The sequence below is a fragment of the Artemia sp. Qi Xiang Cuo genome, chromosome 6, assembly GCF_049724085.1.
Source record: "Artemia sp. Qi Xiang Cuo chromosome 6, ASM4972408v1, whole genome shotgun sequence".
NCBI classification, from domain to species: domain Eukaryota; kingdom Metazoa; phylum Arthropoda; class Branchiopoda; order Anostraca; family Artemiidae; genus Artemia; species Artemia sp. Qi Xiang Cuo.
The window spans coordinates 47687723-47712226 of record NC_142799.1 but is presented as its reverse complement, the minus strand read 5'-3'; the positions used below and the strand labels follow the sequence as shown (position 1 = coordinate 47712226).

Sequence of the window (24504 nt, the reverse complement as noted above, 5' to 3'; positions counted from 1 at the left end):
ACTTTTTTCTCATGAAAGATCCTCCAGAAAACCCCACACAAAAAATTTCCGTATGTTTCCCAATGACAAATACTATCTGTAAGCAATAGGCAAATCAAAAAAACTTAAAAAGGAACTGAAACTTCATCAATGGGGTTATCTGATTGTTTTGTAGATAGGAAGAGATGGAGATACCTCAAAGGGTTTGATAATTTTTTTATTTCTAGTCTTTTTTTTATAAGCCGAAAGCGATTGGAGACTAACCAACCGCAAGAGGTATTTTTTTTTTTTGGGGGGGGGGAGATTTTCCACGGGTAGGTGTTTTCTGGGAGGGGGGTACTTTCCGTGAGGTGCTATTTTCCGCGGACTATTTTCCTTAAGGGATGTTTTTGCGGGGGGGGGGGGGGGGTAAACGGCGCCTCTCAGTCTATATACTGTAATTTTTTTACCACTTTGCTTATTTTCATTTTGTGGTATTTTCTACGCTCGTAGCTGTTTATCGTTTGGTTTGAAAAAGGTTAATTACCTGCTTCAGTGCAGTGATTCAGTTGCACGATGGTTCAGTTACACGAGGGCTCAGTTTCACGGTGGTTCAGTTGCACGATAGTTCAGTTACACGGTGGTTCAGTTGCACGGTGGTTCAGTTGTACGGTGGTTCAGTTGTACGGTGGTTCAGTTGCATGGGGTTCAGTTACACGGGGGTTTAGTTACAGGGGGGTTCAGTTACCGGGGGTTGAGTTGCACGGGGGTTTAGTTACACGAGGGTTCAGTTGCACGGGGGTTCAGTTGCGCGATGGTTCAGTAACACGGGCTCAGTTGCTTGTGGTTCAGTTACACGGAGGTTCAGTTACACGCACACCCTGGGAATCAACTACGCTGAACAAAATGGCCATCTCAAAATTTTGATTGGATGTTTTTGGGGGAATGATGGGCGTGGGGGGGGGCTAGTTGCCCTCCAATCAGTTTCGACTATTAAAGAGGGCAGTAGCTACTCCAATTTCCAATCGAATGAGCCCTTTTCGAAGTTTCTACGACAACTCTTTTGATACAAAGTGCCTGGGTATGGAAACAAAAAAAATAAATAATACATTGTGCCAACATCGTTCTTTACTTAGGCAGCGCTATTGTGCTGCCTATGATAATACCAAGGTAAGTGAAGCTATCCACTTGAACAATCTTTTCGCTACCCCACGTCACCTTTTCATCTTCATTTATTCCTAGCCTTAGCGACTTAAGTCTTCTTAACACCCATTTTCAAAAATATTCTAGCACCCAAAATCTGTAAAAGTTCATTCATTTAACTTGCACTTTCATCCAGGATGCTTTAATCATCAGCATAATTTAGGTCCAGGAAAGTTTTTTTCCCCATTTGGTTCTGTTATCTCCCATTTCCTTTCATGTACTCCTTAAGACAAGTCCTCAGCTAACTTCATTTACTACCTTAACCGTAGCAGTTTTATTCTCGTATATAGTACTAATCACTTTAATGTATTTGTCTGGTATACCACACAAGGATAAGACTTTCACTAAAGTTCTTCTATCAACAAAATCGAGCGCTTGCTCATAATCTATAATTCTGACATTCCTCAAGCATATTTTCTCAACATAAACTCAATATCTTAGAACGAGTGCCCTGAGCATACCCCGAAAAGTTTTTGCTCAAAAAAGGCCCATGTATTGTTTGACTGTTGATATATTTAGTGCTTTTGACAATGTAATTCATTTAAATCTTTCGTTTTCTCTAGCAGCGTCTGGTGTTAACCTTTCAGTTGTTTCTGTGCTTAAGTATTGGTATGCTAATTCTTCAGTTAGGGTGAAGTAGAAGGGTACAGTAGGGGAGCATATTCCTGTAAAAAAGGCGTTAGGCAAGGTGCCGTTTTATTTCCGAATATATTTGAGTGTGTTTTAGCTTCATGTCTCCGACATCTTCAACCGTCAGTCTTTTACAATGATAGTTTAGGCATTAGTCACGTTGCTTATGCTGACGATGTTCTGCTTCTTAGCCGGAAAAAAACAAAGTCTAATTGCAAACTTTGACCTGCTTTCAGCTGCACTGTCCGCACTGTCACGTTGCTTATGCTGACGATGTTCTGCTTATTAGCCGGAAAAAAACAAAGTCTAATTGCAAACTTTGACCTGCTTTCAGCTGCACTGTCCGCAGTACCTTTCAGATAATGCTGCCAAATATGAGTTTTTGTGTTTTGGGAGTTCTCCACCAGCAGCGCCTCTTTGCTTGAGTTCTTCAACTATAACATGTTCGGCAAGTATTAAATGGTTAGGTCTATCTTTTTACACGTCACTTTCGACTACTAGCTCCGCTATTACGTCCAGCGTGCTGAAAAGTATGTCGGTTGGTTACGGAAAAATTTCACCCAATCGTGGTCGGTATAACCGAAAAGGACTTTGCCGTCTTTATTCTAGTTTTTTTGCCCCTTTTCCTTTTTATCTATCTGGGTTTGCTTTCCTCCTTCGCAAGAAGGATACGAATAAAATACGCTCATGATATTTTAAGCATTGTAAATATCTTCTGTATTTGCCTTGGTGGTACCGGAACCATAGAATTGTTTCTAAATTTGACATTGTTGATGCACCTCGCGACTGAAACAAATATCTGCAGATTTATGTTTTACAACTCAGAAAATGATTGGTGCTTTTGACCCTCTTTGGCCATTTTTTGAATTGTGTTTATTTATTTATGCTGTATTAGAATCGTATGTTTAATGTTGTTTTTTTTTGTATTGTTTGTTGTATTATTATGTTGTATTTTATGGTTGTTGTATTATGCTGTATTTATGGTTGTTTTTTTTTCTTCTTTTCTTTTTGTTTACTCCACAGTTTTATCATTGTATGTTGTGGGTTATAAATAAATATTATATTATTATTATTAAAGGAAAATGCACTTTCAAATCTAATGTTCAACGAAAATTTATTTTGGCCGTTTATGTATTTCAAGGGATGGGCTAATTTTCCTCTAGCCCCACCCACATATACTTTAAACATAATCCAGTTTCTTTAAAACGAGTGTCCTAGGGAAATCCACGAAAAAAAACAGCCAAATTTGATTTTCAATGAAAATTTATTTTGGTTGTTTTTGCGTTTTCTACAGTCCAGATAATCCCCCCGTATATTTTTCAAACATAATTCAGTTTCTCTGAAAGAGCGCCCTGAGGAATCTCAAGAAGCTTTATTACCCAAAGCTGCAGACCAAAAGAGTACCACGTAATATGACAATCCGCGGGCCATTTCTAAATAAGTCGACGGATAAACAAAACTGCATACATGGCTTCAAAGAAAATGTATTTCAGCAATAGTGTTTATATAATGCACGTATTAAAAAAGTCAGAAATGCTAATAATGGACGAATTTAAACGTGTGTATGTTATTACTGTGTATTGTGCATAAATATACGTTTTTAGCAGTCCTTATCATTAAAATTCTCTTATTTAGGTCAGGATAAGACTTTGGTAGGATTTTCTTTAGAATTACCGAAAAATTTATTTTAATTTAAGTTGTTTATGTAATTATAGAGTCCAGCTAATTCTAACCCCCCCCCAATTTCAAGCGTAATTTAATTCCTTAGAATCAGTATTCTGAGCAAACGAAAAGAAAAACAGTTTGACATTTGATTTCAGCAAAAATTTTAAGCTAAACTTTTATATGGAAGCTTTATCATCCAAAGTTGTGGACCAAAGAGTGCCACCACATGATATGGAAATCCACTAGACATTCCTAAACAAGTCGACAGATAAACAAAACTGCATACATGGCTTGAAAGAAAATGTATTTCAGCATTAGTGATTATATACTGCACATATTAAAAGAGTCTCAAATGCTAAAAATGTATGAGTTTATATGCATGTATGTCATTACTGTGTATTGAATGAATGAATGAATGGTTTTTATTTCCCATCATAAATAACACAAGGTTACACAACGGAGTAATGAAAAAAAGAAAAAAAAAAGAGAAAAGTAAAACGCAATAAGAGAAACAACAAGACTTCAATAACAATCTATATACAGCATACTAAACTCGTAATTAAACTAGCCTACGATAGCTCGGTACATATCTTGATCAGGATTGAGGGAACGCCGAAATCGGACGATTCGCTCAGTAGCTGCAGTAGTCGGGTCCGCAACGCTGTAATTTTTCGAAACTCTTGAATTTCTCTCCCATGGCGTAACACTTAACAGATATTTTGCATACTTATAGTAAACCCGACGGACTGAGTGCTTATCTGATTCGGTGAAAAGAGACCAAAACGGCGAGAGTGACACAACATGCGGGATAACAAACACAGAATAAAGCCTTCCGAGTATATGGCGGTTATACATACGTTTGCAGGGTAGGAGTAGTCCGTATGCTTTGCGTGCCTTTTCTGAAAAATGCTCAACCAGTACGTCACGAGTAGACCGCAGATCTGAAGTGATTGGCAGTCCAAGGTAAGTGAGAGATGGCTTTGAGATCACCGCAGTATCACCTAGGAGCACGCTAATCGGGGTCGAATCCTTCGCGTTGCGACGAAAAACAACTACTTCACTTTTGGCAGCGTTAAAAGCTAGCCCAATCTTAGCATATTCATCACTCAATATATTGTAGTTATCCTCAACCCTTGAAACAGACCTACTTGCGTTAAGTATATCATCAGCGTAATTGATGAGAGACACGTCTATACCTAGATACATGCAGCACGTTTTGGCAGATTCTTGAGGGACGATAATACTGTTGTTGTATAGGGGAGGGGAAGTAATGGAGCCTTGCCGGATACCTTTACGGACAGGTATAACTACGGTGGATACCACCATACCGCGATGAGTGGGGACTTTAATCTTCACTCTCAGTCTCCTATACATGCTCCTCCATACAACGACAACCGAACGGTCAGCTCCGCGTTTACAAGCAGAACTAAGTATATGTGCGTGGATACCGGAGTCGAATGCTCTACGTACATCGTGGCTTGCTAGAACAAGTGTATCATTATTATCATGAGCACTGAGCAAAAGATTAGCTATCAACGAATGAACATGCTCGCGACTAGTACCACTCTTTAACCCGACTTGCGACTCGGGAGTATAACAAGCTTCACTTAGGTCACCAAAAACAAGCATTTCCATTAGTTTGCAGAATACCGGCGCAACAGTTATGGGGCGGTATGATGAACAGTTCCTGGGATCATTCCCTTTTTTGGGAACTGGTGTAACGACGCCAACACAGAAAACATCGGGGACAAGACCGCAGGTGAAGATCATCTGGTACATAAGAGCAAGGTGATTTAACACACTGTCACCCCCAATAGCCAGATGCATTCCACAAATATTATCATCACCTCGAGAATACTTCTTTTTCAGTTTAGATAGCATATGACGGATACTAGAGACAGTCACAACGAACCCGACACTTCGTTCATTTGACGCTAGGAGGGAGTCGAGCTCTTTTTCGAACTCTTCCTCGAGAGCCTTGTTCGGCGGTGAGAATTCGTCGGTGAAATATTTATTCCAATCACTTTCACTTGGCGAAATTTCTTCTTTGCGAGATTTCGGACTCCTTTTCTTTTTAATATACTTCCAGACTGCATTTGGGTCACCTTCAAGCACTTTGCAATTCTGGTCCATTAAGTCGGTTCGGTGTTTAGCAAGGGTTTTGGCGAACTTTCGCTTAGTATATAGCCTGATATCATTCAAGACACCTTGACGAGGGCACCCGCACTTGTTCCATAGTGTATACCAGAATTTAGATCGACTACAAGACTCGGACAACTGTACATTCTGAGACCACTGTGGATTTTCAATTCCGATTCGAACTTTTCGTATCGGAACTGCAGCCTTTTCGGCAGAGCGCAGTGTATGGGTAATTTCTGCACAGTAATTGTTCAGGAGTATCTGCTTCTCATTATCGGGAACAGGCGAACCTTGTTGAAGCAGTTGAAATGGGACCTTTATCTTTTCAAGTATATTATCATACACGGACCTGAAAAGCGCAGAGTCGGCTTTTCCCCACTCATATTTTACCACCCATTTACGGTGACATTCATCGGGCGAGTAGGTTTATTAGTGACACAGAACACATTTGAGATAGGTAGGTGGTCGGAAGCACAGATGCTTAATTTTACCCTACATTTTCCGTTTGTCTTCACATCTGCAGAGCACAGCATTGAGTCAAGGGAGGATACAGAGCCGGAGTTATGTACATACGTGTAGTCCAGGTCATTTTCAAATAAACGGAGACTTTCACAGGCAGCAACCAGAACCTGAGTTCTCGGCCTGTTGTCGCACAGGTTACAGTTCATGTCTCCGGTTACAATGCATGACAGTTTTTGCGTAACACATCCGTCAACTGCTCCACAAATCTGTCCACAAGCAACATTGAATCTTGCATCAGATTCATCGTCACGATAATCCGTGGGCATATAGACACAGAATAGGGCTGTATCAGCAATTCGGACACCGACGAAGAATTCAGACTGCTTGTACAAGGAAGGATTAAGACTTCTGCGTCCCAGTATTGAAATACCACTAGAGGGTTTACCTCTGCCAGAACGCTTTGCAGGAACACTGAATACGCTGGAACTGTCATTGACCTCAAGAAGCTGAAGTCCTTCTGTTGTAAGAAAGTGCTCCTTTAGACAGACTACGTCATATTCTTGTACTAATTGCTCAACCAGAGGTAATTTATCCAGAAGTCCACCATTCATGTTCCATGATACAACTTTAAGTTCAAGATTATTCATTGTTTTAATGCTTTTTGTGCTTCAGGGCATTTAAAACTGTAACAGGGATGGTTTGCCGAACCACATAGAGCACATTTGAGGTGGTTCTGGCAGGGATTGTCCTTTGAGCTGGAGTGTTTCTCAGCGCAACGGGAGCACTTTGGCGGATTTGGATATGCCTTTGCTACGTGGCCGAAGCATTGACACCTGTAGTACTGGATTGGCATACATTTGTATTCGTGAATCGGCAGCCACTCATACCCAATCATGGGGGGAGACTTGATTGCACTCTGTAGGTCTTCCAACAAATCAAATTTCAGTTTGAATGACCTGGTTTTGCCTATTCCAGAAGCTTCAACACTTTTCGAAACTAAACTGCGTATGTCCTCTTCTGAAATACTAGCAGGGACGTGGCGAATTATCCCGAAGAAAGAGGGGCTTTTTACTCTCGCGACAACGGAATTATCGGTACTGGTAATAGCCTCTGCAATGGAATCGGCGGTCGCTTTGTCTTTCACGAGAACGCTCCAAGCACTCTTACGAGGCCTCAGTTCGACGATGTCACTGCTTGTCTGTCCGGAAAAGTCCATTTAAATAGTCTTTCCGTGATTCGGGATCAGTCAGTCCTTGGGGCGAATTCTTGAGAACTACGGCGTAAGTCTGTTTATGCTTTCCGTTGTTCTCGCGTGAGTGATAGGGATTGAGCAGCTGGTACTCAGACTCGACGAAACTGTCGAACTTTTGGCATAGCTTTCCCAATTTTCTCGTCAAATTTTGCACTTATTTTACCTGGAATAATCGGTACGTCATCAGGTTGGTGTAATACGAAGCGCGGGAGCGAAATGTTTTTTTTCGTCACACATCTTAAAAACTTTCATGATGTCCATGACATTATCCGAACTTTTGTCTCTTGCAGTCACTCTCGTCGCATAATCGGCTTCATCCCTAATCACCTTTTTCGCTTCCAATATATCCGCATCGGAGAAATGTGATACTGCACTTTTGACAATACTGTCTATCGGGTTTCCAGCCTTCATCACCCGCTCAACAAAGTTCAGTACAGCATTTAACACAAGCTTCACGCTCGCCATTTTGCTACAGAATGATTATTACGAAATCCGCAAGCAATTAAGGCTTTAAAGATTTAGCGGTAGATAAGACCCGTGGGAAGTGCAACACGCGAATCACCTTATCCCAGCAGTTTAAGGATAAAAAATCCCGCTAGTACTGTACGGCCTCTTGAATGTTCGTTGTTGCTCACATCTGCACAGGCTATCTCCGAAAAATGCAGCCCGAATTATATCGCCGAAAAGGGCAAAATATGCTGTCTAAATTTGGCAGCTATGCAATATTTGGCAACTATGTAACTTCACTTATTCAGAAGAAACAGTGATGGCAACAAAAATGGCGCTATATGAAAATAGCAGAATAGATGGCGTGCTAGTCTATATAAGAAAAAAAGAAGATGGTGCTGGTGAGAATACCCAGAGAGAAATACCTATACTAGTAATTATAGAAAGTCCCTAAACTACTACTCAACTAAAAATCTGGAATTAAAGTGTAGAAATATATATGGAAATAACCTCAAGGTAATGCAGAATCTTTATCCCATTAAGGGCAAAGATGCAAACTCAGCTACAATAACTCTGTATATAACATAGATGGCATTCAGGTTCTTATCATTGAAATTCTCTTATTTGGGTTATGATAAAACCTTGGTAGGATTTTCTTGATATTTACCAAATATTTTTTTAAATTTAATTGTTTATGAATTTATAGTGTCAACTTGATTCTAAAACCCTCCCCATCTCTGTTTTTTTTTTCAAACACAATTAAATTTCTTAGAACGAGTGTCCTGAACAAACAAAAAGAAAAATGTTTGGAAAATATTCTTTTGGAAGGAGAATTAGTCGGACACTATAAATACACTACAAACTACTACACTACAAATACACTACAACTTACAATGCTATCTAGGTAAGTGAAGTTGTCCACTTGACTGATCTTCTTGTTACCCAACATCACCTATTCCCCTTTATTTATTCCTAGTCTAAGCACCTGAGTTTTTTTTCCAAAACAGTATTCTTAACTTCCAAGCCTGTTCTTGCACCCTGTAGGTTATGTCAATTTTAATGGTGTAATTTCCTTGAGGGCATCCCTACATAAGACCACCCTGTAGTGCTGTTTGTGGTCACGTTTCTGGACCCTGGTGGCACTATGAGGACATACAAGCAGGGTTTCCCTTTTAGTGTTAGGGACAGAGGAAGGTGCTTATAACATGGTAGACCTTAAACAATCTCACAATATCAGAACACCACTCTAGCGTTTTATTCCCAGCCTATCTTGTCATGGAATTTCTCAGTTAATCTTGGACACACACTTAAAGCTTCAGCATTGATCTTGGAAAATGCTACCTAATCCTGGAAACAGGATCTTAAAGTTTAAAGAGAATATTTAAATCATAAAATCATGAAGCAGAATAATCGTATTTAAATAGGCTAGGCTGTAAGAGTAACTTTTTTCTAAATACAAATAAATAAAGTTTTCAAAGACAGTGGCATCAAACCACCAAAATCTAGAGCAGCAAAACATGTTTTTCCAAATCTAAGGGAAGAGCAAATTTTACTTTTCTTTCAACTTTTTAATAAAAATACAAAAATAGTATTTTTTTTAACTGAAATATTCGTGAAAAAGGGTGTTTTCAAAATATAAGGGGACCATACGCCCTCCCCTGCCATAATTCCGAGATTGTAGTCTGCCAATCCCATCTAGCCAATCCCAATGATTGGTAAAGTGGCAGAATTGTGGCTCTCCAGGAGGAGACATGGCTAAACAAAAAGAGGTGTATTTTTAGATTGCTAATCTTGTACTCTTTTTTATGGTTAAAGTTACATTTCTGGGAATTCACCCACACAGAGAGCTGTTCCTAGGGTTGGTAATGCCCAGGGAAAAATTATTTACATTGCCTCCTTCCTGACTCAAGTATAAACAAAAAAAAAGTCAAAATGAAAAATTTGGTCAAAGTAGGTGATCCCCCAGCCATGATGCTCCCCAGCTGCAGCCTCTGGGCCAGTTGACCTGCCCCCACCCCACTAGGAATGGCTTGCCCACACACCCCTGATGATGCCATATATAAGCAATTAAAAAAACAGTTAAAGTAATGAAGTTCTTACCTAATAATATGCAGCACATTTATATTGACCATATTATCATTAATCCTTCTATTATTATTCACATTCACAACTCATTTAAATAGCATTTTTTATCAAATGCATATTCAGAACAATCACTCAGGCTAAACTATGTAAATTGAGTCTATACAGAGTAACTGTTTTACATTGGAACACTTAATAGAAAGAACAGCAAAAAATATATTACTAGGGCTATATATAGTGTCCATCAGTTGAAGGGGAAAACTGTCAGGGCAATGGCTATTAACAGATGTTGAAAAGGAGCATAAAATAAGGAAACTAATGGCAACATTTAATTGTATGTTAGTATTGTATATAGTTTAGGACTAAATAGGGGAGGGGGGGGCTGGGGATGAATTGTCCAAAACACAGTTTTAACAATAAAAAAGAGCATACAAGTAGCAATCTAAAAATGGTTCTCTTTTTGTTCTACCATGTCAACTTCTGAAGAGTGCCTGTCAATTATGTGATTTTCCTCAATGATCTGAATCAGAAGTTTTTAAACCTTTCAGGCCATGCCCCCTCCCCCATTATGGTCAACCTCAAAGATGATACATTTTTCTCCTATAAAAAGACGTGGCTTATACTCCTGTGTTAGTGTCAATCTTGTTAAAACCAGTTTAACTGTAAATTGAATAAACAGTGACAAAATGAAGAATCAATTTAAGACTATTGAACTTTTGAATTGCTCTTAATATGTCATTTGGAAGTGCTTTTGTTCATCTAGTATTGTTTGGTAAGTTTGCGTTGACTTGGTAGTATAAAATGACTATCATCATTATGTCTGAGTATTTTTTCTCTCTTTTTTCCATTTTGAAAAAAAGAAAAAGAAAGAAAAACTGTCTTGTTGGATTAGGAAAGGAAATATATAATATGGGCTATATATTTGGGCAAGGTTAGAAAGAATAGGCCTAGGTTAGGTTAAAATTGAATTTACAATGGAAGCAAATGTCAGATTTAGATTCAAGATAAAATTCTAATTGTAAAGATAAGTTTGTTTTTTAGCTATCTGAATACTCTGTTAATCAAGATATTTACCTACACATCATGTCCACGGTTAGGAACCAGTTTTCTATGCTTAGGAAATATACATTTTAATCAAGATATTTGTTCAAGATTAGGCACTGTCCATGCACATGGGCTCTTAAAATATCCTAGAGGGAAGAAGGGGTAAAACTTGTTCCTTGAAAACCTCTTCCTTGGTTGTGATTGGAGCTGTGGGCTAGTTCTATCCCTGAAAGTTTTAATCATCTAAATTAGTAGTTTTTAAATTTAGTAAAACACAAATAAACTGCAACTTTTCCTTTTCAAACTCTAACTTATCATCCTGTCATGCATTCAATCTCTCTCTCTCTCTTTATTTTCTTAGCAGTAGGCTATAGTTAGGGTAACAGCTAGCCTAGTTTACTATACTAGACCTAGGTATATGCATATTTACTTCTATTAAGTACCAGCTTAGATACGATATACTCTCAACATGCCTTCCGAAGGTAAAGGTCAAAAATAACTTAGCAGCTCTTGAGGGGGAGACATTTATAGATTTTTATTTTTATGTTTGTTTTTATGGTTTTGTTCATATTTCTGACAATTTGGTAAAACTTTTGGTATTTGAATGATATACCCCCTGCCTAAAATTCTTCTAATATGTTTCTATGATGATCAATCCTAATGATATATACCAAAGTAAGATAAAAATATAATACTTTAGAAAAAAATTTTGGCTATATATTGGCACATTATGGGGGGGGGGTAATTATAGTAGGTTTGCATGCCTAATGTGTTAGGTATAATTATGCTGCACATAATGTAGTAAGAATTGTTTTCTAACTTCACACTGTCCAAATACTTTACCCCCACCCCTAATGTGCAAGTATAGGCTATATCCCAAATTATATATTTTCCATCTATTCTTTCACTTCTCTTTGTCTTGTGCTAAGCTGAAAGAAACTAACAACAACAAAAAACAGTTCTATAATGTATCAATGAATGAGGAATTGAGAGGTAGGTACCAAAATGTCTAATTAACTCACTAATCTGATAGCAAAGAAATATGCACATCTTCAGAATCAGAATTTCAACCTGAACCCAAATATAATATCCATTTGCATTAGAAATAAACTTTAATCCTCTCCTGTAATGTATAGAGAGAGGGTGAAGTTCATTTTCAAAGCAAATGAATGCTATATTTGAATTATAGGTAAAACTTGGTACTTGTTTTGAATCTGATGAACATGCAACAAATGAAGTTTTGTTAATACTAATGAAACAAAACAAAATAGGATGAAAATATAATAGTTTAGAAGCAAATTTGGGCTATATATTTGCACATTAGGGGGTGGGGGGTTGGTAAAGCACAGCATATATTAAATACGTAACGTAACCTAAGTACCTTTTTTTGCCCCTTCAACCCCAGAAAACTAAAGTTGAAATCTCTGTCAGAGATGCCAACGTTGCGTGATAGGCGCTTACAGTTAATGTGCAATTTTGGGCAGTCCCTTCTTTCGTCCCAGAAACACCGTTCGTTGCTTCCCCCTCCTGCACCTATCACCGCCAACACCCGCCATAAAAATCAACTAGTGCCGCCAAAGTGTCGAACAACCCGTCACAGCAATTCTTTCGTGCCTTTTTTTGTCAGTTATTTAAACCGCCAGTGACCAGTTTTATGCAATGTACTAAACAGCGCCATTTAGTCGGGGCTTCGGCCACGGCTACGATAGTTGTTTATAAATAAATGAGTCTATGAGTCTATGAGTCTATAAACCTGGGTATAAATTTACAACTGTGACTAATCATAAGAAGACATGCTAAGAAAACAATTCTTACTTTTTAATATGTATAATGATCCTAGTTAGCATATTATCCAAGGGGAGAACCTTTATCCTCAAATCTTTCCTCTTTTTTCCTTCTTTTTCAAACTTAAAAGAAAAAAATTACAATTTTTGCCATGCTTTATTTGAAAACATTTATATGTTTTCAAATTTGAGCTACATTTTTTTTTTTAGATGGCATGATACATTTTTTTTTATTGAAGACTGAGATTCCTGAGTAACTTCTCAGGTGCTTCCCCCAAGCAACTCAGGCGCGTCCCCGGGTGGCGGATAGGGGAACATCCTTCAGATATGGAGGATACCCTCGAATATTAAATAAGAGGGCACGGACCAAGGGGGACCCAATCTCTGGGGGTCTTAAATAGCCGGTGCACCCTTGTCTGGGGGATATAAATACGGACAGAGGAGGAGGTGAGCCCCTCTGATAGCGATCTTGCTGGGCCCACCGGCGCGTGGATATGTCCCGAAGACGTTAAACTCACCCCCATTAATGAGATAAATTGCTTGGTGATACCGTGATGCCAAGTGGGATGATCCTCCCAGCAAGGACAACGGCGAAGAGCAGAAGACACACTCGAGGGTGTCAACGGTCCCGGCTAGAAGCAGAAAGGATTGGCTTGCCGTTGCTTCAAAAGCTAGCCAAGAAACTTATCCTCTTTATGATTTATGACTAGGCAATCAATGAGAACACGAAATAGGGCTACCGCGTCCGGGGAAACCGACGGACAAGCTACCGCGTCTGGGGAAACCGACGGACAAGCTACCACATCCGGGGCAACCGATGTATTGACAGCCAACAGCGTTGGAAACGAATCAAGGCAACGTTTGACAAGTCCGTCACAAACGGACACTAGACCGGTTTTATCTACAGAAATTACCACCAGAATCGGCACGTTAAATCTTCGGACACTCTCGAAACCAGGAAAGAAAGACATGCTCCTCCGTGAAGCAAACCGCTCCAACTGGGACATCATCGGCCTCTCAGAGACTCATCTACCAGGTATCAGCAAAGAACAGATAGGAGACACAAGCCTCCTGCTTTCTGGAAGACAAGACGGAACACACAGACAAGGAGTCGTCTTTTTTCTGACAAAAGCCGCAAGAAAATCTATTCTATCAGTGGTGTCTGTCTTGGAGATATTAATGATGATCCGACTCAAAAGCAAGTTCAAAAACCTCTCCGTGGTACAGGTCTATGCTCCGGATTCATCAAGGTCGGACGAAGAGTCGGAAGATTTCTACTCTCAGCTCCAGAGCCTTGTCGACACCATTCCGAAGAAAGACATCGTGTTAGTCCTCGGGGACTTTAATGCCATCGTGGGGAGAGACAATAGCGGAAACGAAGATGTCATGGGCAAGTTCGGGATCGGACAGATCAACGGCAGAGGAGAACGACTCACTGAATTCTGCCGAGTTAACAAGCTTTTTATCACAAACACAATGTTCAAGCACAGACGAAAGAGAAAAGTCACGTGGTGGTCCCCCGATGGAAGGACTGCCAACATGATAGATTATATACTGGTATCCAGCCGATGGAAATCTTCATTCACAGACACAGTGACGCTAGGAGGTGGGGACTTTGATAGTGATCACAATCTCATGTCATCGCTTCGCCTAAGATTAAAGGCTGTTGTCAAGCCAAAACAAAAAGTTCCAAGATTCCGGATTGAAGCCCTTAAAGACCTTAAGACGAGACAAGAGTACAGACTGCAGCTCAACAAACGACTGTCAAAGACCTTGCAAGAAACACCTGATCTGCTGAGTCCAGCCGACATCGATCTACTTGTTTCGCAAAGCAGCCTGGCCGTATGCGAGACAGCTGAGCTCGTCCTCGGCCGTAAATCTGCAGAAGACAAACCATGGATTACCAAGGAGATTATTGATATGTGTACCGAGAAACGAACTCTCAAAAACAAGCAAGATCGAGAAAGCAAGGATAGATTCAAAACCTTAAACGTCAAATTGAGAAGAAAACCCGCAAAGCATTAAAAGACATGATTACTGAAAAATGTCGGCAGTGTGAGGAGGACTACCGTAGGGGTAACTCACACCTCATGTTCAAACGTGTTAGAGAGCTGACAAACCGCAAAGAAGCGAAGTGCCTCGATCTCTTAGATAAAAATGGACACAAAATCACTACTTGTGCCGGAGTCCGAGATCACTGGAAAGAACACTTCCAGGGAAAGCTTAATCTCACAGTAAGCCCAGATCCTGAAGTGCTTCGAAAGTTCCCAGCACACAGAGATGAAGAACCACCCCCACTGCCCTTAAGGTCAGAAGTAGAAGCTGCACTCAAATCCCTCACGTCAAATAAGGCACCGGGAATAGACGGTATACAGGCAGAACTGCTAAAAGTGGAATCTGATATTGTTGTTGATCTGTACCACAAAATAGTAACAGCTGTATGGGAAATAAAATACTTCCCCGAGTCTTGGTCGAAATCTGTCATAGTGCCCTTGCACAAGAAAGGATCTAAAAGTAACTGCGAAAACTACAGACCCATATTGCTTACTTGCCAACCAGCTAAAATCCACCGAGTCATTCATCCTGCGTGAATTGCTCAAGCAAACGCGGGAAAACATAGACCGTTACCAGTATGGCGGCCTAAAAGGTTGCAATACCTCGATATACCTCGTGCGCCTAGTTGACATTATCTTTAAGTGGCTTGACAAGGGCAGTACCTTCATCTACCTAGCTCTCGCCGATTTCAGGAAGGCATTTGACCTGATTTGTCATCTTACGGCAGCAAAAAATATGCGAGCAATGGGCGCACAGAAGCGGTCTCTTGCATTAGTGATGAGCTTCCTTCAGGACAGAATGCAGTGTGTATTTCCATTGTTTGAAGGTGACTTGATCTCATACTGGTCTAAACTTACCTGTGGAGCCCCTCAGGGTACAAGACTTGCTGGCTTCATATTTATCTCCCTCATCAACTTCCTCCTTCAGAATTTCGAAGAGTGACTCAAATTCGTCGACGATTTATCATTTGTCCTCAAATACCTCGTCAGAGAAGGTGTAATCGAACGTCAGTTCAGCGAGACCCTTCTGGCATCCTTCTCTGAGGACTGTGAACGTTACAAGTTGACACTGAATGCAGATAAATCAATGATCCTCAGGTTTTGCCCCTTAAAACGTGATCTGGAATTCCCGCAAGTCCCTTTCCCTGTTGTTCCATCTGCAAAAATCCTCGGAGTCACATTATCGATGGACTACACATTCACCGAACACGTGGAGAAGGTTATTAAGGCTGGCAATGCATCCCTTCAGACCCTAGTCCTGATGCGCAGGTTTGGCTGCGACACTCAAAGCCTAAAAAATGCCTATATTACGTATGTGAGACCTCTACTTGAATACGCCGTCGCTGTCTGGGGACCTTTTGTCCAGAGCACCCACTACCTTTGCGATGACCTTGAATCTTTGCAGAAACGAGCTATTAACATAATCGTTGGTAACAGAAGTGACGACTACAACAAACTCTTGCAAGAACTGAACCTTGAATCTCTCAGCGACAGACGATTATCACTGATCATGTCCCTCAGCAAGTCACTGCTATCTTCGCCCCATCACAGACTGATCCTCCCACCTGATGCTCCTGTTAACCAAAGAACCAGATCCCAGTCGAAGCTACAACCCCCTGTCTGCAGGACCAACCACTACAAAAACACGTTTGTCCCCTTTTTCGTAGAAGCATACAACAAGACTTAGTGGTATTTGAATTCACGTGTTAGTGTTTTTATAGTGTTATTTGTATTTTTTTTTTTTCATATTGTTTTAAAGACGGCATAAATTAGCCATGGCTACGCTGTTCGATCTTAATAAACCTATGTCTATGTCTATGTCTATCCTTACGAAAATTCTCCTTGATCAGATCAGAAACCTGACAAGACACGTAATCCCTGAATATCAAGCTGGCTTCCGTCAAAACCGATCCACCATAGATCAAATTTTTGTGATCAGACAAATTATGGAAAGATACCTGGAATTCAGGAAAGAGCTATACCAGCTGTTTATCGATTTCAAACAAGCTTTCGATCTAATTTGGCGAGATGGCCTATGGCGCATCCTGGCACACTACGGTATTCCCACTGACATTATTGACATTATAAAGAGCATGTACGAGAAGTGGAGAAGCATGGTGCAGACCAGCGAAGGCTTTACTGAAGAATTCTCAACCTCTTCAGGAGTGCTGCAAGGATGCCTACTCTCCCCCACTCTGTTCTGCCTATTCCTGAATGCTGAACTGGCACTGGTGCCCAATGACACGGGAGCACTCATGAGTGGACACCCCTTTGACTTACTCGCATACGCCGATGACATTAATCGCCTAAACGAACAACTAGAGGAACTGCAATTAAGCGCTAACGATATTGATCATGCAGCTAGTTCCTTTGGGATGAATATCAATGCTAACAATACAAAACCATAAAGGTAACGTGAAATACAGATACAGGCCTACAACCTACAAAATGTATGATCCCGGGGTAATTGTTCGTGGGGTTTGACCTTTAGTTTTACCTAGTAAGGGTGCTTCGTTCCACACCCGACTCTTCAAAAGACATTAAACGATGCCTTGCCCTTGCCTCAGCATGCTTCAAGTCATTGCGATTGGTCAGGAAAAACAAACATCTGTTGCTTAAACTAAAAACACGTCTTTTTCGAGCTCTTGTGGTTCCAGTAGCAACGTACGGAGCTGAGACATGGACCTTGAAAGCAGAAGACAAACGCCGGTAGGCGGCCTTTGAAACAAAATCCATCAGGAAGCTTGCTGGCATCACCTACCTTGACCGAATATCAAACAAACGGCTATTGTCTTCGCTCAACTATTCCCAGACCATCATGCAGACCATCCAGCTTCAACAGCTTCGATGGTTAGGCCACGTTCAGCGGATGTCCCCAGCCCAACTTCCAAAAATTGCGGTTGAAGGAAGGATTGATGCCTCCCGCCCAAAAGGACGACCTCCCAAGCGCTGGAGGGAAAACTTTCCCAGCCATCCCCTGTCAGTACTCCTTCGGACTGCAGCGAACAGGGATTCATATAAGAAGCTTTGCCATAGTTCAGTCAGAGGAGAAGCCCCGAGTCGGCCAATCCGGCCAGATGGGAGTTAAGTAAGTAAGTAAGTAATTCATGAACATCTTGGAACCTATATATTAACAGAATAAAAACCCACCCTAATGTGCAAATATATACCCAAAATTACATTCTGAATCTAAACATAACCTTCATTTGCATCACAAATGAATGTTACCCCCAACCCCCTGACGTTCAAATATATACCCTGATTTGGATATATTTAGGGGTTTCGGTACAGTTCATTTGGTTATATTTAAATTCAGAATGTAATTTTTGGTATATATTTACACATTAGGGGGTGGGGGTATATACTCTGTCCATATATAGGTTCTAAGATATTTATGAATTTCTTAGATTTTTTAATCTTAGATTTTTTTTTTAATTTATTATTTTTTTTTTTTAAAGCAGAAGTAACAACAACTGGGATGAACACCATCTATACCAAAAAATATAGCACAAATTTCAAAACATATAAACATTGTCAAATAAAGCATGGCAAAAATTGTAATTTTGGTAAAATTCTACTTCAGCTGCGTTTGGCTATCTTGGAAAGGGGTTAGGTTAGGAAAATGAAACTTTCAGGGATGGGTCTACAGGCTAAAGTATGTCCTGGGAAGGTATTTTCAAGTACTTACCTCTACTTCTGCTCCTTCTAGAGGGTCCTGACCTTTGATGACCTTTAAAATCTGTGTGTTATAAAAGTGAAACCTTGCAAAATAGATCTTCTGCTTAAATGAAGTACAACAAAATTGTTTTTAGCTTCACAACTTTGCTCAATTCAAATTTATAAGGTGTTAAAGATATGCAAATACATTGGTAAATATATACCAAATCATATTATTGAGTTAGGAATAAAGTGAATACACCATTCAATGCCTTTTTTTATGCTGATTACAAATATAATAATCATTTCTATCGGAAATGAATTTCAGCCCCCCCCCTCCCTAACCTAACCCCACCCCCATATGTGCAAATATATATCCTGAACTTACATATATAGGGGGGGAGGGGGCTAAAATTCATTTCCAATAGAAATGGTTGTTATATTCGTAATCAGCATAAAAAAAAAGGCATCGAATGGTATATTCACTTTATTTGAATCTCAATAATATGATTTGGTATATATTTACCAATACATTCTCTAAATTTTGAAAAAAAACATTGATATGGCTTAAAATTCTACTCAAATAACAGGAATTGCATTTTCAGAGCTAAAGCCAGAGAAAAAGAAACTGATAACTAAAAAATTAAGATAAAACATTGTTTTGTCAAAATTTCAAAAGGCAAATTTCAAAAGGCAAATTGGTCTGTCATGTAGGCAAATTTAAGGACCCTCTAGAGAGAGAAGGCGTGGAGGTAGGTACTCCAAAATACCTTCCCAGGACAAACTTTTGTAAATTTTTTGCAGTTCATATTATTGACTTACAAATAAAGTAAACATACTACTCAATACCTTTTTTTATGCTCTTTCTAAATATAATAATCATTTTTGGTGGAACTGAATTTTACCCCCACCCCTATATATACAGGACTCTACCCTTTGACTATTGGAAAAAATTACTTTATAAGCTTATATAGAATGGTACTATCCAATCTCCTTATAATTAAAAACATTTTAGTCATCTAGTTGGAAAATTTGGCCCATCTGTATAGGAGAAATCTATACTCGCCAACTAGTTGACAATAAATGTTGCCCCAGCAAAACTTTCCTTTTCTAACTAGTTGACTAATAAGTTTTCCCCAGCAAAACTTAATTTTTCCAACTAGTTGACTAATAACTTCTCCCCAGCAACACTTAAATTTGTCAACTAGTTGACAATAAATGTTGCCCCAGCAAAACTTTCATTTTCCAACAAGTTGACTAATCACTTCTACACAGAAAAAAATTAATTTTTCCAGCTAGTTGACAAATAACTTCTCCCCAGCAAAACTTATTTTGCCAACTAGCTGGAAACAAACATTGCCCCAGAAAACAATTCATTTTCCGACTAGTTGACCAGTAACTTCTCCCCAGCAAAATTTAATTTTGCCAAGTAGCTGGAAACAAACATTGCCCCAGAAAGGAATCCATTTTCCAACTAGTAACTTCTTCCCTTGCAGGAAGTTCCCATTTCCTTTCAATATTTCTTTCTGACATCCTCTCACCCCAGACAAGGACAAACTGCTTTCCTTTTAGCCCTAGACAGTGGGAAAAAAAGGAAAATCTGTGGCAATTTGTCATCCTTCATCTGCAGAATGTGCCCTAGTCATCTCAACCTTTATTTCATTATAGCCGTAGAAAGCAGGATTGAACCACATTTATTGTACAGCCTACTGTTTGAAATATATTCAGTCAGCCAGATACCCAGAACAATCTGTAGGCAATTTCTATGGAAACCATCTAGCAGATTGTCATCCACTTTTTGGAATTTTTTTTTAGGTTTGTATATATTGATGAGATCATCAGGGAGGAAGGGTTGCTTTGTTGTCAGGATAACAAGTAATATATTGAAAAAGAGCATGAAATAAGAACATTGTTAGTTTTATTTTATTAGTCTACCATGTTATTTGAGAAGTGCTGCTAAACTGAAATTTTACCATTATTTGGAAATTTGACTAATATACCCTTCTATTCTTAGAGATGTGTGCACTGACAGTTTCAAGTAGCCCAGCCTATAATAAATAGGCCAGGGTGAAAGCCTATTGAAAAAGGGGATTCTACCATTTGACTATTAGAAAAAATTACTTTTTAAGCTTATATAGAATGTTACTATCCAATCTCCTTCTAACATAATTTTTTATACAATCCTAAAAAGGGCTTATCCCAGATTTCCCTCTCAATCACTCGGACTATCTGTCTTGGCTTTTTCTACAATTAGCCATGTCTTGATGCCTGCTGCAAAATACTTGATTTTCAATTCATGTGTTTCTGGAAACAAATATTGCCACAGAAAATAATTTATTTTCCAACTATTTGACTAGTAACTTCTCCCCATCAAAGCTTTATTTTTCCAACTAGTTGACTAATAACTTCTCCCCAGCAACACTTGATTTTGCCAACTAGCTGGAAACAAACATTGCCCCAGAAAACAATTCATTTTCCAATTAGTTGACTAATAACTTCTCCCCAGCAAAACTTAATTTTTCCAACTAGTTGACTATTAGCTTCTTTCCCAGAAACACTTAAATTTGCCAACTATTTGACAATAAATGTTGCCCCAGCAAAACTTTAATTTTCCAACTAGTTGACTAATAACTTCTCCCCAGAAACACTTAAATTTGCCAACTAGTTGACAAATAATTTCTCCCCAGCAAAACTTAATTTTGCAAATTTGCTGGAAACAAACATTACTCCTGAAAACAATTCATTTTCAAACTAGTAACTTCTCCCCTCCCAGGAAGTTCCCATTTCCTTTAAATCTATCTTTATGACATCCTCTCATCCCAGTCAAGGACAACTTGCTTTCCTTTTAGCCCTAGACAGTTGCCCAAAAAAGAAAACCTTTGGCAATTTGTCATCCTTCATCTGCAGAATGTGCCCTAGCCATCTCAACCTTTCTTTCATTATAGCCCTAGAAAGCAGGATTGAACCAAATTTTTTTATACAGCCTACTGTTTGAAATATTGTCAGTCATCCAGGTATCCAGAACAATCTATAAGCAATTTCTATGGAAAACATATAGCAAATTGTCATCCACTTTTTGGAATTTTCTTTTAGTTTTATATATTGATGGGATCATCAGGGAGGGAGGGTTGCTTTGTTGTCAGGATAACAACTAATATATTGAAAAAGAGCATGAAATAAGAACATTGTTATTTTTATTGTTATTTTATTAGAGAGGTTACTAGTCAACTAGTTGGAAAATAAATTGTTTTCTGGGGCAATGTTTGTTTCCAGCTAGTTGGCAAATTTAAGTGTTGCTGGGGAGAAGGTATTAGTCAACTAGTTGGAAAATAAATTGTTTTCTGGGGCAATGTTTGTTTCCAGCTAGTTGGCAAAATTAAGTGTTGCTGGGGAGAAGTTATTTGTCAACTGGCTGGAAAATAAAAGTTTTGCTGGGGAAACGTTTCTTGTCAACTAGTTGGCAAATATAGATTTCTCCTATATGGGCAAAATTTTCCAACTAGATGACTAAAATGTTTTGATTATAAGGAGATTGGACAGTACCATTTTATATAACCTTATAAACTAATTTTTTCCAATAGTCAAAGAGTGAATATCCTATATATACCAATTCAGGGTATATATTTAGGTATATATATACCAAATCATATTATTGAGTAACAAATAAAGTGAATATACCATTTGATGCCTTTTTAATGCTGATTATGAATATAATAATCATTTCTATCGGAAATGAATTTTAGCCCCCCCCCTATTTCTATCAATTCAGGGTATATATTTCTACATTAGGGGGGGGGGGGGTAAAGTTTAAACTTACCTCCCATTTACATCAGAAAAAAAATTGCCTCTAACCCCACCCCCCCCAATGTAGAAATATATACCCTGAATTGGCATATATAGGGGGGCTGAAATTAATTTCTGATAGAAATGATTATTATATTTATAATCAGCATAAAAAAAAGGCATCAAATGATGTATTCACTTTATTCCTAACTCAATAATATGATTTGGTATATATTTACCTATATTTGCACATTAGGGGGGGGGGTAAATTTTATGTCTGATGTAAATGAGAGGTAAGTTTAAACTTGACCCGGTAAAAATTTTGAATTGTGGCAGCTGATAAGGAGACATGTTAAGAAAACAATTCTTACTTTAAAATATGTATAATGATCCTAGCTCTTATATTATCCAAGGGAAGAATCTTTATCATCAAATTTTTCCTCTAAAATCTTTCTTTTTCCAGCTTAAGAGAAAGTTTCCTAAAATCACCACGTTGAGATTCAATACTTAAGTCTTTTGAAATTGCCGGCAAATAAGTTGTAAGATAGCATTTAGCACGTGTTTAAAGAAAAGGCAGTGGTATATTGAAATTATTTATAAATCATAACATTTTGCCAACTAAAATGTTTTGCCGTCATTGTCATATTGAATGCTATTTTGATGAATCACAAAATGGATTCAGATGTAATAAAACAAGAACAGAGTGATGTGGACATAAACTTATTAAAAAAAAGTGCACTTTTAGTCAAAGTATTAATAAAGGGACTTGGGGCAAAAATGCAAACATATTGTATCAACAAATAGCAGAGATTATGCTGATTTTTTGCAGTTTAGATAGAAGAGTTCATATTCAGCAATTTATGGTTGATGAAATTGGCATTTCATCAACAACTGCTGTTGATTGGCAAAGTTTTTGTTGTGAAATATGCATTGACTTTATTGATTGGTCCCAGAAAAATAGTTGAAATAGATGAAGCAAAGATAGTGAAAAGAAAACCTAACCTTCGTCACTGCTATTAATATTTTGTATTTGCTCCACTGCTCATTAAAAAAAAAGTATTAAAAAGACCGGCATGAATGCTATCTATAAAACAACTTATTTGGTGACAATTTCAAAAGACTTGAGCACTGAATCTCACATGGTGATTTTAGGAAACTTTTTCTTTTAAGCTGGAAAAAGAAGGATTTTTAGAGGAAAGACTTGATGATAAAGGTTCTCTCCTTAGATAATATGAGAACTAGGATCATTATACATATTTTAAAGTAAGAATTGTTTTCTTAACATGTCTCCTTATCAGGTGCCACAATTCTAAATTTTTACCCTTGACCCCCACCACCTCCCCTAATGTGCAAATATATACCTTGAATTGGTATATATAGGGGTGGGGGTAATATTCAGTTCTGACAAAAATGATTAGTATATTTGGAAAGAGCATAAAAAAGGCATCAAGTGGTATGCTTAGGTTACTTTATTGTTAAGTCAATAATATGAACTGCAACAAATTTTACCCATACTTTAACCTGTAGAAATATCCCTGAAAGTTTCATTTTCTTAACCTAGCCCCTTTCCAAAATAGGGTAGCCAAAAGTAGCTAAGGTAGAATTTTACTGTATGCTTAAATTTATGAACAACTCATCCCCAGCCCCCTATTGGTCTCATATAGCCCAAGGCTATTTATTAAAATAATTGAATTCTAATATGCAGCAAGTTTCAGCAGTAAAAACATGTTTCATTGTTTTTACCATTGTCACAGGCCTATGTTTTTGAATCAGTTTTCATCAACAAATATGTTAGTTTTTTACATACCTTATGGCTGTACAAAACAAATAAAGAGGAGCTGGGAATGATTTGCCAAGAACGTGAACAAATCCATAAATATGGACATAAAATTAGGAATCTAAAAATATCTCTCTTTTTGTTCTAACAAGTCTCCTACTAAAGAGCGGCTATAATGGGCCTTTATCCGTCAAAATATAGTTTCCAATAATCTATTCACTATGAAAAATAAAACCAATACCTGGTAGGCTATTTCAGGCCTCAGTGAGAATAATTAGGGTCATGAAAATATAATCATAAAACGTGGTTTTGAATTTTAGTGGTTCACTGAGCAAGATTGCCAAGGACTTTGCTAGTTCAGGTATCAGAATTTTGGTCCAAAATGTGTTTTTTGTACCACTCCGATTTACAAGGAAGATGCAACTGGAGCACAGACAAACATATATAGGGCCGTTCTTTTACTCATCTTTGTGCTAAGAGGTTACATCTTTTGACAAAGAACGCTTAAAAGTGAAATCTTAGCACTAAGATCGTATAGCGTTCTTTTGCAAACGTCTTTCATCATTC

General features: G+C 38.5%; 3 protein-coding genes across 3 annotated transcripts in view; 1 reads left to right on the top strand and 2 right to left on the bottom strand.

Annotated features, from left to right (window-relative positions):
• The window catches only part of LOC148951301 (putative PDZ domain-containing protein PDZK1P1), a 173403-nt gene extending 149118 nt beyond the window's left edge, over positions 1-24285 (bottom strand). The window contains exon 1 of the mRNA XM_089090782.1: positions 24179-24285. The gene's annotated coding sequence lies outside the window, so the exon portion shown is untranslated. The remainder of the gene's footprint in view (positions 1-24178) is intronic.
• On the bottom strand, positions 4021-6704 carry LOC148951303 (uncharacterized). The gene is made up of 3 exons (XM_089091059.1): positions 5986-6704; positions 4739-5944; positions 4021-4600 (listed from the first exon to the last, which is right to left on the bottom strand). Exons 1-3 carry the CDS (start codon positions 6702-6704, stop codon positions 4021-4023), a joined length of 2505 nt encoding a protein of 834 aa, XP_088947185.1.
• On the top strand, positions 13369-14691 carry LOC148951302 (protein CFDP2-like). Its single transcript, XM_089091058.1, has one exon. The coding sequence runs from the start codon at positions 13369-13371 to the stop codon at positions 14689-14691; it is 1323 nt and encodes a 440-aa protein (XP_088947184.1).
• Positions 24286-24504: the final 219 nt, after the last annotated feature.

Bases quoted from the DNA above. Each gene is read 5' to 3' on its own strand.
- LOC148951302 (XM_089091058.1), top strand. From the start codon at position 13,369: ATGACTAGGCAATCAATGAGAACACGAAATAGGGCTACCGCGTCCGGG.
- LOC148951303 (XM_089091059.1), bottom strand. From the start codon at position 6,704: ATGAATAATCTTGAACTTAAAGTTGTATCATGGAACATGAATGGTGGA. The intron at 5,945-5,985 runs GTAAAATATGAG...TGCGCTTTTCAG, and splicing joins AATGTCACCGTAAATGGGTG to GTCCGTGTATGATAATATAC. The intron at 4,601-4,738 runs GCAAGGCTCCAT...TAACGCAAGTAG, and splicing joins CCTGTCCGTAAAGGTATCCG to GTCTGTTTCAAGGGTTGAGG.